At 38.1% G+C, this 13,957-nt stretch overlaps 1 protein-coding gene across 6 annotated transcripts in view; it reads left to right on the forward strand.

The window, feature by feature from the left end:
• Positions 1–13,957, forward strand: part of ppfia2 (PTPRF interacting protein alpha 2) — a 188,181-nt gene that overhangs the window by 122,055 nt on the left and 52,169 nt on the right. For all 6 annotated transcript variants that reach the window (XM_080886013.1, XM_080886014.1, XM_080886016.1 and 3 more), the window contains one exon: positions 11,915–12,016. In XM_080886013.1, the coding sequence (XP_080742139.1) occupies positions 11,915–12,016 (102 nt within the window). The remainder of the gene's footprint in view (positions 1–11,914; positions 12,017–13,957) is intronic.

The raw sequence follows: 13,957 nt of genomic DNA on the forward strand, positions 1-13,957 counted from the left end.
GCTCTAAAAAATTATAAGATTAACTATAAGATTAATAATACTTCTTTTAAAACAAACAAAAAAAAACTGTGACTCGAGTGAAACTACTCTTGTATAGCTGAAAACTGATTGATAGCTCCTGTGTAAACATAGTATTATATGTTGAGGTGAAAAACCTCTTTCATTTAGAATCTATAGTGAGACTCATTCTTATATTTCCTTGAAGACGAGCAAATTTTCACAAATTTTAGTCATACGCGGCTCACATTCTCATGGATTCTGCAGGTTAGAGGTTTAAAGCCAGCGCTGTGATGAAAGGCTATGGGAGTGTGACAGGTCCTCGTACTGGAGTTCACAGGGATCAGAATTAGTTATTAGGCACTTGAAGGGCAGTAAATTGCCAGGCTGTATTTTCCACTTTCAGATTTATGATTTGGCCTCAAGGGGACTTTACAGCACAGACAACCTCTGTTACCTTGCCAACAAAAGGTTATTGTAAATCACACCTTTCCTACCCTCAACACCATCACACTCTCTCTTTCTCGCACACTCATTCACTCACACACACACAACTATTTACACAAACACCTGTAGTGACCTTTCATGTGTTTTTTTTTTTTTCTTCAGTCAGACGTTTATGTTGGCTGTTCTTCACCTGAGGCGATCCTTTCCTATCTACAAGTGCATGTTTTCTTTTTTCTTCATTTTATTACTGTTTTTTTTATATATATTGTCATTAAAATTTAAATTCATAGCCGAGCGATACAAGCTCTTTGTTTACCATCCTAGCTCTTTTGTCTCCTTTACCTTTGTTTATTAAACAGTTTGTCCAAATAAAAAATAATAATAATAACAGGCAATTACACACAAAAAAAAAAAAAAAATAAATAATAATAATAATAACAGGCAATTACACACAAAAAAAAATTAAAATAAAATAAATAATAATAATAATCAGGGCATTAAAAGTGAATTTAGTTGTCGATCCATTCATTGCTGGCATGTTTCAAATTTAAAACCTATGACTATGTGTTGGTAGTCCTATAGTGCTATACTCTTTTTGCATTCATAGTGAATCATTGTACTTCATGGTGTTTGGTCTGAGCCACTGCTTGAAGCTGTGATGGCTTCAGAACACGATGTTGGAGGAATGAGCGAGCCCACAAATACTGCAATATTAATGCCTTTGAGGTTCTCAGACACAGTAGGTTCTGGAAGTACTAGACAGCGTGACAGCAGTGGCTCAGTTGTCAGTAGAGTCTGTGGGTGTCCTTGGTGTTGCACAGATTAAAGACAGCTACACTGTTGCTTAAAGAGAACTCACTGATGAAAGCATGCTGGATGCTGATGCAACAGTCACCTACCTTTAACTCACCTGTGTGTTACAATGAAGCAGACGCTGTGTTCGCTCCGCGTGGATAACCTTCTTGAATATTTAAAGCTGAGGAAATGAGATTACTGGCTGAGCTTTTATTCTTATATCGCTCTTCTGCAAGGCATGTATGGCTCCTGAGTGTCCGATCTACAATCTCTGTGACCAGTCCCTGTTCATGAGCAAGATGTAGGCCAAGAGTATAGCTGGCAGGGGCCCTCGGTGGATTGGTGTTGTTTCTGCTCAATGTTTAAATTAAGTAATACATCTACTAGATGAATTAAATAAAGTGTATTAAAGTGTATTCAGTTAACTCCCAAGGTTTTACTTATCAGAATATAATAAATTAAAAAATCAGGTTCTTACAAGGTTCTAAAAATATTTAAATCCAACGTCAATGGCATATCACACCACTTCATTATATATTTAACAAAAACTAAGCCAGCTAACCTAAGTGAACCCTATGATTCAGTCACCCTTAGAACCAACTTTAGCAGCAATACATTGTTTTCATTCTCATCTCATTATCATTTCAAATTGAAGTAAATGTTTCTCACATTGTCTTGGTGAAATTCTGGCCCACTCTTCTTCACAATGTTACTGTAATTCATTGGGGTTTGCAGGCTTTTATGCGTAACTCTCTTAAAGTCCTCCTACACAATTTCAATCAAGCTGACATCTGGGCTTTGACTGGGCTATTACAAGTTTTTTTTTCAGCTATTATGTTATAGATTTGCTGCTGTGCTTGAGATCATTGTTCAGTTGGATCACACATTTTTTTGTCAGCTTTCAGACAGATGGCCTCACATTTGAATACTTTGGTATACAGAGGGGTTCATGTTGCCCATGTCCTATTGCATCAAAACAAGCCCAAATCATCACCCCTCCACCACCATGCTTTATAGTTGGTCTGAAGTGTTCGTGCTGATGTGCTTTGTTGGATTTTCCCCAAATGTGGTGCTGTGCATTGCAACCACATCTCCACTTTGGTCTTGTCTCTCCTAAGGACATTGTTCCAAATGTCTGTTCAGATGCAACCTTGGAGACATAAGGCAGGTCCCACTTACACAAACAGTAAGTGGGAAGCAGAGATCCAACTTGTTGTCATGTTCCCAGATCAAAATATACTGCACACCAACAGGAACATTGCTCTAATTAACATTTAAACAACACTCATTAATTGTGACAGAAGGTCACAGTGACCTATTGCTTGTCAAACCTCAGAAACACAAATGCTGAAAATAACATCCACACCAATCATTGTCTAAATACAATACAATATATGTACAATATAAGAGAAATGAACATCAGGCAGCTCAGGTAAGCAGCTTGAAGTTTGCTGCTTTATATACACTAGCATGCCTTTTTCTCCTTATATCATATATCAAGGATAATATTTAACATGTTTATCCAATCTCTGTGTATTTTCATATTTGCAGGGTGTGACGGACTCTGAGCATAGACTAGAAACTGTAAATCAGTCATTTCAAATGTCAATTGTCTGACTCAACCAAATGTATGACTTGTGTTTTTGTACTTGCTGTTAGTTCTCGGAAAAATCAAGCATAAATTACTAAAAGAAACAAGCAAAAAAATAAGAAAGTAAAACTAAAAATGTCAATACAGAAATGCACTTATTTACATGAGGACTTTTTTCTTGCATTGATAGTATATGTGACCGTAATGCAGGTGCTTGCTCTGTAACCAGTAGCTGTAAACAACATGATCCTGCAATCCTAAAGAGTGGAAAGTATTTTATTTTAAAAAAGTGACTAAATTAGAGTCACGATATACCGTAGCCACAAAGTTCTCATTACACAATTTAAAAGTTTCATCCCATAAAGAGACTATCATGTCTTCTTCTTGGTGTCACACTGTAAATATACCTCTGTTATTAAATTTCTACAGCTTGGATTTTATGTTTGAGAATGCACGAATATGATAGAAATGCCTCTATTTATGCTTGTTGCTCATTATCTGGTACTTTCCCAGAGTGTTTTTCACTCACTAAATGGGAGCCACGATGCATTCACTAAAGGGGTCCCTTTGTACTGCAGTTAGAGCTTCTTTCCATGAAATTTGCCATAATTTGTTTTAATGTATGCTGCGGAAGAGCGTTTGAACTCTGTTTGACTCTTCTTCAGTCTTATTTCAAACTTTTAGGAATTTTATTTAAGATAACATTTCTCAACACCTCTTTCTGCTCAGGCATTTCTGAGGCTTGGCTACAGGCTTGGGTGAGCTCTTCTCTGTGTTTCACCTGATGAATCAGCATGCCGTCAATCATGCCACCACTTCTCCTTCTCTCCTGAGAGTACACAATTGCCAGGTTTTGTTTTTAGCCCGGAAGCACGACTCTCCTGCAGAAGCACACCTCAGTTTCAAAAAAAAAAAAAAAATAGCTGTAATTTGGGCCGACAGTCGCCCACTCAGGGAGGAAGGCTTGTCCACCATTTCATTTAGAGTTCACCTTCTAGGCAGACTTCCTCACAAATATTGATACTCACACACACACACACTACCTGACATATTGCAGTGCTAGGCAGTTTGCCCAGGTAATGAGAAGTAGGAAAAGGAGAGGAGTGGTGGGGTAGCGGTCCACCAGGTCATGGGTAAAATCGTGCCTGAGAGGGGTTTGGAGCAAATATGTCAGCCTATCCAAGAGGAATTTTATATTTCCCAGCTATTTGTATGGTCAGTAAAATAAAGTAGTAACATTTCATCAAAGCTGAAACAACCTTGGAACCTTACAGTTAGTATTCAGCCCAACCTAATGTGTTTTGGAATTTCTCTAAACAATTTCTTTACTGTTTGAGCAAGTAAAGGCTTTCATTTAAAAGGACTAGGCACTGAAGTAATTTGGCAAAATAGCCAACTATCATTTCCATTCAGTTTTGATTGTGCTACAATATTAGCAAGAAGGCGAGCTACAGCTACAGCCAACTAACTGTAAATTTGAGTGCACGAATTTGGTTAGAGAGTTAGAATTATTAGCTAAGCATATACCCCTGGATAGTATTTTTCTAAGTTAGATAGCTTGCAGTTTTAAATTGCAAAATCAAATAACAACCAAATAAAAGCATTAGGAGCCATAGCTGCACTGTAACAATATTGTATACACTCCAAAAGCTGATTCTGTTCATCTGGACGTAGCGTTTTGTGGGAGAAACGTTTCGTCACTCATCTAAGTGACTTCTTCAGTCTCAGCTGACTGCAGGTTTCCCCAATCTTATAAACAGTACATTTGCATAATGACTGAAACCAGCCCAGTGAAGGAACAATGGGCTGGGAGAAATACTGTATACAATAAACTCAAGGAGGGCGCAGTGTCACCCCAGCCCTCAACCAGCTCCTCTCCACTCCTGGTAAACATTCACACATTAGTTAACAATAGCTAGAAGGTTAAAAAAAAAACTTTGTTTCTTTTTTATGCCCAAAACAAAATAAGGGTTTCTTTATGAGGTAAAAGTACTGCTCTTGACTATAGTCAAGTGGGTCCTGTCGCACCCATTTTGCCACTGGCTTTCTCCAGATCTCTAAATAACACTGGCTTTTTTATGGATAATGTTCACCATTAGCTGCCACGTGGTTAAATTCACTAACATTGATACAGACTTTGTTTTGCGTTTAGATCATGTGCCTGAAAGACCAGATGTTCAGAGAGTATTAGTCATGAAATTTGCACACATTGATTACATTGATTGAATAGGTCTTTGCCCAAATTGTGCTCGAGGTCAAGGATAGATTTCTCATTCTCAATGGATTTCGATTCTCATTAGTTCATACAATGTATCACAAGAAAACTGTCTTTCTGTACTTCACACAAGTACTTTTGTACTTACAGTAAATTGTGGTGGTTTGTGAGATGGATGTAACTGGTGTTCAGGTTTGTCCTTATGTGGAGTTTGTGTTGGAGTCTTTTGTGCTACGTGCTGGTCATTTTTGTTGATGTTTGTGATTGGTGGACTTTTCATGTTGGCTAGTTTTGGTCACTATTGGTGCTGTAAGGTAGCTGGAGTAAAAGCACTGAGACAAGGCACTCAAGCGTAAATAGATCTGCTGAATGTTGATCTGTTGGAAGCTGTTCTCATAGAAATAAGTGTTTATCAAGGGTGTCAAACTCATTTTAGTTTATGGTGCAGCATTGAAAACCTACCAGGAGTACTACAGCATGATATTTAAAGAAAATAACTAATTTTCACACCAGTTGGACCTCCCAGCAGTCTATTTCTAGCCCCTGGGTTGCATGTTTGACACCTCCTCTGTCTATTAGAAACGACTGACAGAGTCAGGAAAGAATCCAGTTACTATTTTTCAAGTAAAGTCCCACTCCATTTGTACATTGGCACTGCAGATATTTTTAATACATGGAAAATGTGATATGGTAGAAATTCCTTTTTTTTTTTTTTTTTTTTTTTTTTTTAAATCAAATCGTTTATTAGAAACATGCTCTTTTGCACAGCTGACAGCATTCAGGAACGTCAGCATTTCTCTTCCCTTATAGAGTACTCCAATGTCTCCAGGGCCCCAACAGTCTGTGTGTGTGTTTGTGTGTTTGTACTGTACATCACCCTAACCCTCTACCTCTGTGTGACTTGTAAGGTGAAAGTTCTCTTAACTGATGCGCTGAAGATGCTCTGTCACGCAAGCCCCTCAGCATGTGCATCTTATATCTCACGACTCCGCTGCGCCTCTCTGATTCTCTGCTCACTGAATCATATTTCCACCACAGTGCACCCAGCCTTCTTTTTTTTTTCTTCTTCAGTTTTTCTGTGCTGCTAGTCCATTTTTATGTTATTTATGAGAGCAACGCCTAGAAGTAGTGTTTCCTGGGAATAAAAATTCACCAGGTTATATTTTCCTTGGGAGATAAAGCAAAATATAAATCACTGCATGGGAACAAACTTCCATTTGCTGCATTTTTACTGTGAATAATTCATTGTGTCTCGAATGTACCATAAGGAACTCTGGTTTATGTTTCTCCTCATATCAGTGTTGTTATTGATGCTGGTGTATAGGTTACAGATGTTTTCTCTAAATATACAATATTTAAGTTTATAAAAATGCAAAAATGCTTAGCCTGATAGTTTTACGCATAACAAGACACCTGTTATGAAATGTGCTAAAATATTACCATTCCTCCTTGCTTATTTGTTTTACAGATTTTACATTATATACTCATTGCCCACTTTATAAGGTACAGCTGTTAAACTGCCAGTAAATGCAAATATCTAATCAGCTGATCACATGATAGTAACTCGGTTCATTTAGGCTTTTATACAGGATGACCTGCTGAAGTTCAAATTAGGCATCAGAATTGGGAAGAAAGTTGTGAGTAAAAATCACCTAAATCTAGGGTTTGCAGAGGAAGAAGACTTTAAAAAAAACAACATATGAGGGATGAAGGAGAACGTGACAAAGAGCAGAAGCAAACTGAGGGTTTAAATACACAAAAAGAGATCAGGGCAGATTGGAGACACCTGGGGAAAAACACACAGCTGAACTCAATCTAAATAATGCGATAAACTACAGTGACCCCAATGTCACGATAAACATGATATTGGGTTCACTGTCCTTAAATGGCCTCTATTGTAACCAGATTTCATCCAATAGAACACCTTGGAGGTGCAGTCAACAAATCTTCATCGACTGTGTGATGCTATCATGTCAATAGGGAGCAAAGTCTCTGAGGAATGTTTCCAGCACCTTGTTGAATCTACGACTAGAAGAATTAAGGCAGCTCTCAAGGCAAAAGGGTTTCCAACTGAAAGTTCCTCTCATAAAAGGTGCCATCACAAGTTATCTATGTCATGTGCATCAATGCATAACCCAAATTTATTTAAGTTTTTTAATACTCAGGTTGACAATTGCCTTAAATGTGAGCGGTTCCACCAGGCATTATTTGTTAGTTTGTTAAATATATGTAATGCAAAAGAAGCTCAAACTTTTTTGCTCTTCCTCTTTTCTTTTCACTTTGACTTTTGTTGTAATGAAGAGATCATTTTACTGGATTGTACAAGCTGCACAACTGTGAAATTTGCTTCAGTAGGCCCACACAATCTGTCATGGTCCTGACAGTTTGGCCTTTGTAAAGAGATTGTCTTAGAAACATTTCCTTGCCCCTGGGGTTATGGCCTTTACTTTAACTCAGCTCTATGAGAAAGGATTGTCCTGAGACAAAGGGTTCACAGATGAGCTGTGGAGAGAGAATATTGCAGTCTGTTGCTGAGGAAGTTGAAGCTTACCAGCACTGCTGGAGCACAGGCAGGGGGCTTGTAGGTCTCACAAGCATTAAAAGCAAATTGTGCAATTTGCAGAAGGACCCTTTCTTAAGAGGAGGTGACTGTGATTAGCTACATTCCCGTGGGAGGGAGATTTATGAAGTCTGAGCTTGTTTTTTGGGCCTGACCTACTGCACAAGTTGGAACATCATTAAAATATGATTTCCCATTCTAATTTATGATCATGTGACACTGTGATTATCACTATTGGGGATCATTTTCAGCAAAATAATAAGATGACAATGGACATGTAGCATAACATTGTTTTAATGTAATATAAATGTGGCAATCTGGAATCGTCGGAATCATGATAATATTAAAAATGAGTAAAATACATCTTAAAGTCCTACAAATGGGGCAACCATGGCTCAGGGGGTTGGGAAGCGTATCTGTAACCGGAAGGTCGCAGTTTGATCCCCGGGCTCCCTGTCCTGGTCATTGTGTCCTTGGGCAAGACACTTTACTCTACCGCCTACTGGTGTTGGCCAGAGGGGCCGATGGCGCGATATGGCAGCCTCGCTTCTGTCAGTCTGCCCCAGGGCAGCTGTGGCTACAACTGTAGCTTGCCTCCACCCACCAGTGTGTGAATGCGAGAGTGAATGAATAAAAATTCAAATTCAAATTCAAATTTTATTTGTCACGTACACAGTCATACACAGTACGATATGTAGTGAAATGCTTGGACAACTGCTCGTGACCTAAAGAAAACAAAAAAGGAAAAGGCTATGAATAAGATAGGAAATAAATATGAAAAATTAAAAAGGGTAAATTTAACTAGGAAGGAATAAAATATAAATTAAGGTTAAAAATGAAATAACTGTACAACACAAATTAGAATGAAGGGTAAATTTAACTGGGAAGAATAAGATAAAATATATAAATTAAAGTTGAAAATAAAATAACTGTACAACAAAATACACAATACACAATAATAGTGTACATTGTAAATAGTGGCATTGTAAAGCGCTTTGGGTGCCTTGGGTGCCTTGAAAAGCGCTATATAAATGCAATCCATTATAAATGTTTTTCTGTTCTGTTGGGTTGTTATACAGTAGGTCAACTCCCCATGGAGACGACTTGTTTATCATGCCACCATTTTCCCCTATCTCCTGTTTCTATGGTAACAGCTTAGCGGACCTTAACTTTATTTGCAAATACACTAGTTAACATTTTTCATTTTTTAACCTTTGACTTCTCAACTATTATGCACTTGCTACTCTTACAGATGTGTTCGTACAAGGCCTGTTATAATTCAGCTTTATTAAGCACTGGATGGTTAAATTAGATAAATATGTCATATTCTAGCAGTGCATTTTTTTCCCGTTGCAATCGCAGTTAAAAAAAAAAAAGAATAAATAAATACGATCTTTTGCCACCGACAGCATGCTGTTTTTGATTAGGCCTTAGTTACTCTTTTTAAGTTCTTGATTGCACTCAGATTCCAGCTGTTGACTGACAATTAAGTTAAGAGACGCTACAGTTAATTAACATTTTAATCTTGAATGTCAAACAATAGCTGAAAGGACTTTGAAAGGACCTTTGGAGCAAGACACTATAGTTAATTTAAATAGAAAAAAGAATGTCATAGCATTTTCTTAGACTAATGTGATTACAGTTTGTTTAATATTTTGTGGTATATTTAGAAAAATGTTATGCCTTCCAGAGCCTAAAAAAACCTATTGTTTATATTCACATTCACATTAAGCAGGAATACAATGTTATGCCTTCCATTCTGTAAATATTGTGCATGTAATAAAAAGAGCTGCACAGTTCTATAAATTCACTGTTTGGTTTTTGGCCCAAAAAGCGAACTCCCATGACTGTGATGGATTTTCGGTTCAATTTTTACATCAAAAATCTTTGTACTTTTAATTACAGCAGTTCCACAAGGCTAATTAGCATAAGCAAAATGAGCATGTGGCTAATTAACATTTTATTAGACGCACGGGTTAGGGAAGCTGTGTGTCGATCTTCATTTATCAATCTGTATTTTCACACATGCTTTTTATAGCAACACAAAATCTGCTTTTAATTTTAATTAAATACTTAATTTCACTCTTTATTTCGATCAAAATTATTCTGACTCTCTGCAATGAACCGATCATCACTTGCAGCCAGTCGACGTGTTCAGAATGACTTGGTTTATCAAGATCGTGATAAAAGGGGATCTGTATGTTATCAGTTTGTGAATGAATGGGGTCAAATTGGCAATTACATGCAATCAATCTAGTATAATATGTTGGGAAACTGATAAATCTACACATAAAATGCACATTACCTACTTACAATAAGAATCTAAGAACTTCATTTGCAACAGAAGTTTAGAAAATCCTCCACAATTCACTAAAGGACAATGATTTAACTCCAAAATAAGACTATAACAGGAACAAAACTGCAATAGTTGGCAGCCAGTTGAGGAGAGTACGCTATTGCAAAGACACATCACAGACAAGTTGCAATCATCGGTGCAGACTGACTCAGAGTGATTGGAGCATGCTGGCAGTTGGACTGACTACTGAGTCAGACAACGATTTGTTTGGAGACAGGTTGCCTCCCACCAGGTGACATGTGCAATCACCTTTGGCCAGAGGTTTGTGGTATTGCATGTTAAACCTCTGGAGTCACTGCAGCTACTTCCTTCCGTCGCCAAATTCAATGCAATCATCGAGCAGCATCCTTGTTTATATATATATTTTTTTAATTTGTAAACAACACCCACAAGATGACTCTGGATCTTTGTATCGTGAATTTTCTCTGTGTTACTAACAAAGCATGACACCATGTTAGTGTGAACATGGATGTAATTGTCTCAATATATCAGGTGATAAAAATAAAGCACCTTTGTGAATACTCTGGTCTTCAATATTACACCTTTCTGCTGCTTCAGGGATTTCACACAGTTTATCCCTTGAGGCGATGGACTTCAGCTCTTTCTCTACTCACCATCCCAGCTTGTTCTAAATGTAGACCTAAAATCTTTTTCTTTGATCCCAGATTGGCTTGACTCTTTGGAAGTCTGCCCTCACAATACAAAGTGAGAGTTTTTTTAAGGATTTTCTTGGTGTATGGCTTCTTTGTGAAGAGGATTTGTGGCTCTATAAGATCTATAAGGATTTGATGCGCTGCTGTAGCTACGAGACACAATATTGCTCCACTCCCTGGAGTCTGTCTGTAACACTGAGTTATTGTCCATGACTCCTGAAGGACAGCTGGTGTACAGATTCCAAATTACAACGTGTACTCAGACAGACAGATCACTTGTACTTAACTGGTTGCTTTCAAAACTGAATTTGTATTCCTTTATTTTTCTATAGGAAGTGTATATATAACTAAAGTAAATGACCTGCAACTTATTATTACCGATGATATTTTGGTATACTCATTCAATTCTTAAGTAGCAGAAAAGCCATTTAACAAGACAAAACCACATCTGTCATATTTTTTTAAATATTTTGTTCCAATACAAATTTTTCTAATTTTTTTTTAATGATTAGCTTTCTGTAAAATCAACTAATAATTGGTGCTTCAATAAATCAGCATCCTTTCATGTGTTGCATCTCTGGAGCAGTTTAGAAAAGTAAAGTTTAGCTTAACTTCGACCTGTAGTCTTTTGCGAAGGACACCATACTTGCATCAGTTCCTTCAGTACTTCAGACGTGCACATATTTCCCCCCATATAAATGTGAAATCAAACACCGAGCGTGTCAGTTACTGCCTCACGTCAGTCTATTCTAAATTGAAACGCATGAGTCGCAGTGTCACTGTTGTCTCTGTTTGATTTCCTTCTACCTGTCTGTTCTGGCCTGCTTCAAAAAATGTTTGTTGTGGCTATGCTTAATTTAGACCAGAATGACAGGGACAAAGGTTTTGAAGCCTTCCCAAGCGACAGCCTCCCCTTCTGAAGATTGTTTATGATAGCTGTAGATCTGTAGGTATAGCTCAGAATCCCTCTGAGAGATTCTGAATCAAAAGTGTGTTTAAGAAAACAAGAGCACCAGAAGACTGTATGTGTTTTGGGTCTGGAGGAGGACTGGCAGTTTGCTCAGGCTGTAATTGTAAATGTAGTTGAGCCAGAGCAAATATCTTTTGTCAGTATCCATCTGCAGAAAACCGAGACAAAGAGCAAAGCTGATGTTCTGGCAAAGAAACAAGGCTTTGAAGAATAGTTGTGGTAATTGTTCTCACTGATTGGATTTCATTCGTCGTCCACTACATGCAGCCAGCAGCAGCTGTCCCAAGTATTGTGTGATGCTTACCCGTCTCTGTCTTTTCTCTTGCTTAGGAGTTTGCAGCACTGACCAAGGAGCTGAACGCCTGCAGGGAACAGCTGCTGGAGAAAGAGGAAGAGATATCTGAGCTCAAAGCCGAGAGGAACAACACCAGGGTGAGGACAGCATCCTTATACATCTTTATTAAACTTTCCTTACTTAACTTATTTTAATATGACCATTGGAATTCAGTAGTTCTGAGCAATAAGAACAAACAAAACTGATGTTTGGACATTTTAAACCAGAAATGAAGCTGCTTCTGCATTTCATACTCAATCCTTTTTTTATGCATTCCACAAGTTGCTCTCAAGTTTTCCCAAAAAACCTGCTGGACACTGCGATAGGCAGCATCCAGAGGAAGATTAAGCTATCTGGTGGCTACGGTTTTAAGGCTGCAAAAGCACTGAAGCAACTATGCACACTGTCTATTTCCTGTGCCCAGGCACACCTCATTAGCTCTCCACATTCTGCCTGAAAATTGTTCCACTTACTTCACATGGATGGCTGCTCAACAGTAAAACTAAGTCCAAATGGTACTGATGCCCTGCAGTGTCCAGTTCAAAGAATTTGGTGTGGGGGAGGGGCAGCTAAAAAAAAACATTAGAGGATCAGCTGAAGTCCAGTATCTTCAATAAAAAACATTGCCTTTTTAAAGCACACTCTGCTGTTGATAGATAAGACTCTGCTTTCCATCCCAATGCTGATGAAGTGTGTATTTGCAGTCTTGCACTATCTTCCTCTGGTGGAGACAGAAGATTTTAGCACAGCACTGATGGAAAATTACAGAAAAGAGGGAGGTGAGGTGCAAGAAAGGAGGACAGACAAAAGTCATTTTCACTCTCGCACTTTATTATCACCTCAAATTCTCCAACAGGCAATTACTAAGCAAATTTTAATTAAGCTTGGTTTTGTCACTGGTTATAATTAAATCTTGGAAGACATGTACAGGCAGTCATTTGACGTGGGAACCTGCAACATCATGTGATGAGTATGGGATTGGTCTTATTGGCTGTGGGTTAAGCATCACAGTCTTTGATATGTGATGAAGATCTAGAGTTTTCAAACTTTTGAGGGGCCAAGACTAACTAACATTCATAACTGATTGCTTTCGTGTGTTTTAACTGATAAATTTTCAAATCACCAGCTACAACTTAGGGGATTAGTGTACTATCTGTTTTATCGCAGGCATAGTTGTGCACTTTGCTCATAGTTTTACAGAGTTACCAGAATGGAAATCAAACATAATTAAGCAACTAAACTCAAACTAACTAACTAGTATGTTAGGTCTCATTCACTAAAGCCTAGAGACCAGTTAATGACCATCTCACAACCACTAGTCGCTAGCAGAGAAAATGTGTAGACCCTTAGTGAGTGAGCGGCTGCTGGAGGTTGCTCACTCAAACTAGGTGAAATCAGTCGCCAAAAGGGTGCTGCACCGAAACCATGATTGCTTTGGTTTCAAGCAGACTGCCAACAGTTTGCATGTGAGATGCAGACTTGTCTGCAAACACTCACCGTTTTCCTCTGTTAGCTGAAAGTTGGAAACGTTTGGGGCAAATCGGAAAAAGAGAAAGTCGTGCCTTACCACTTCAACCAAAACACTTCAAAAGCCACAACTTTTACTTTGTAGATCAAAGTTCTCTGTTGCCTGTTCGCCTCACACGTTTCACTTTTACTACTGCTTGGTGAGTAGTTTTCAGGTATTTGCAGTAGATACTGACTAATATGAGATTTTTGCAAGTAATACCGATATTTATTGATTAAAAACTCGGATATATCGGATGAAGCACAAGTTTGAAGGATATGTGTAACAACATTTCATCTTTACTTTTTGGCAAGTTAAAAATCCAGATATCAATATATTTGCAAGTAGCTGATATCTACTCATATCAGTTAAGCTCAAGCTCTAGTTTACAGTCAATTCAGTGTCTGCGCTGCAAACTATGTGCGATCATGGCGACCTGTTACTTATTAAAGCAATCACAAGGGGAGCGGGGTCACTTATCGCCACCACACCAATAAAAGTACTCTGAATTTATATTTTTAGGTGGGGCTTA

This window comes from Rhamphochromis sp. 'chilingali' (genome assembly GCF_963969265.1).
Source record: "Rhamphochromis sp. 'chilingali' genome assembly, chromosome: 7".
Classification (NCBI taxonomy): domain Eukaryota; kingdom Metazoa; phylum Chordata; class Actinopteri; order Cichliformes; family Cichlidae; genus Rhamphochromis; species Rhamphochromis sp. 'chilingali'.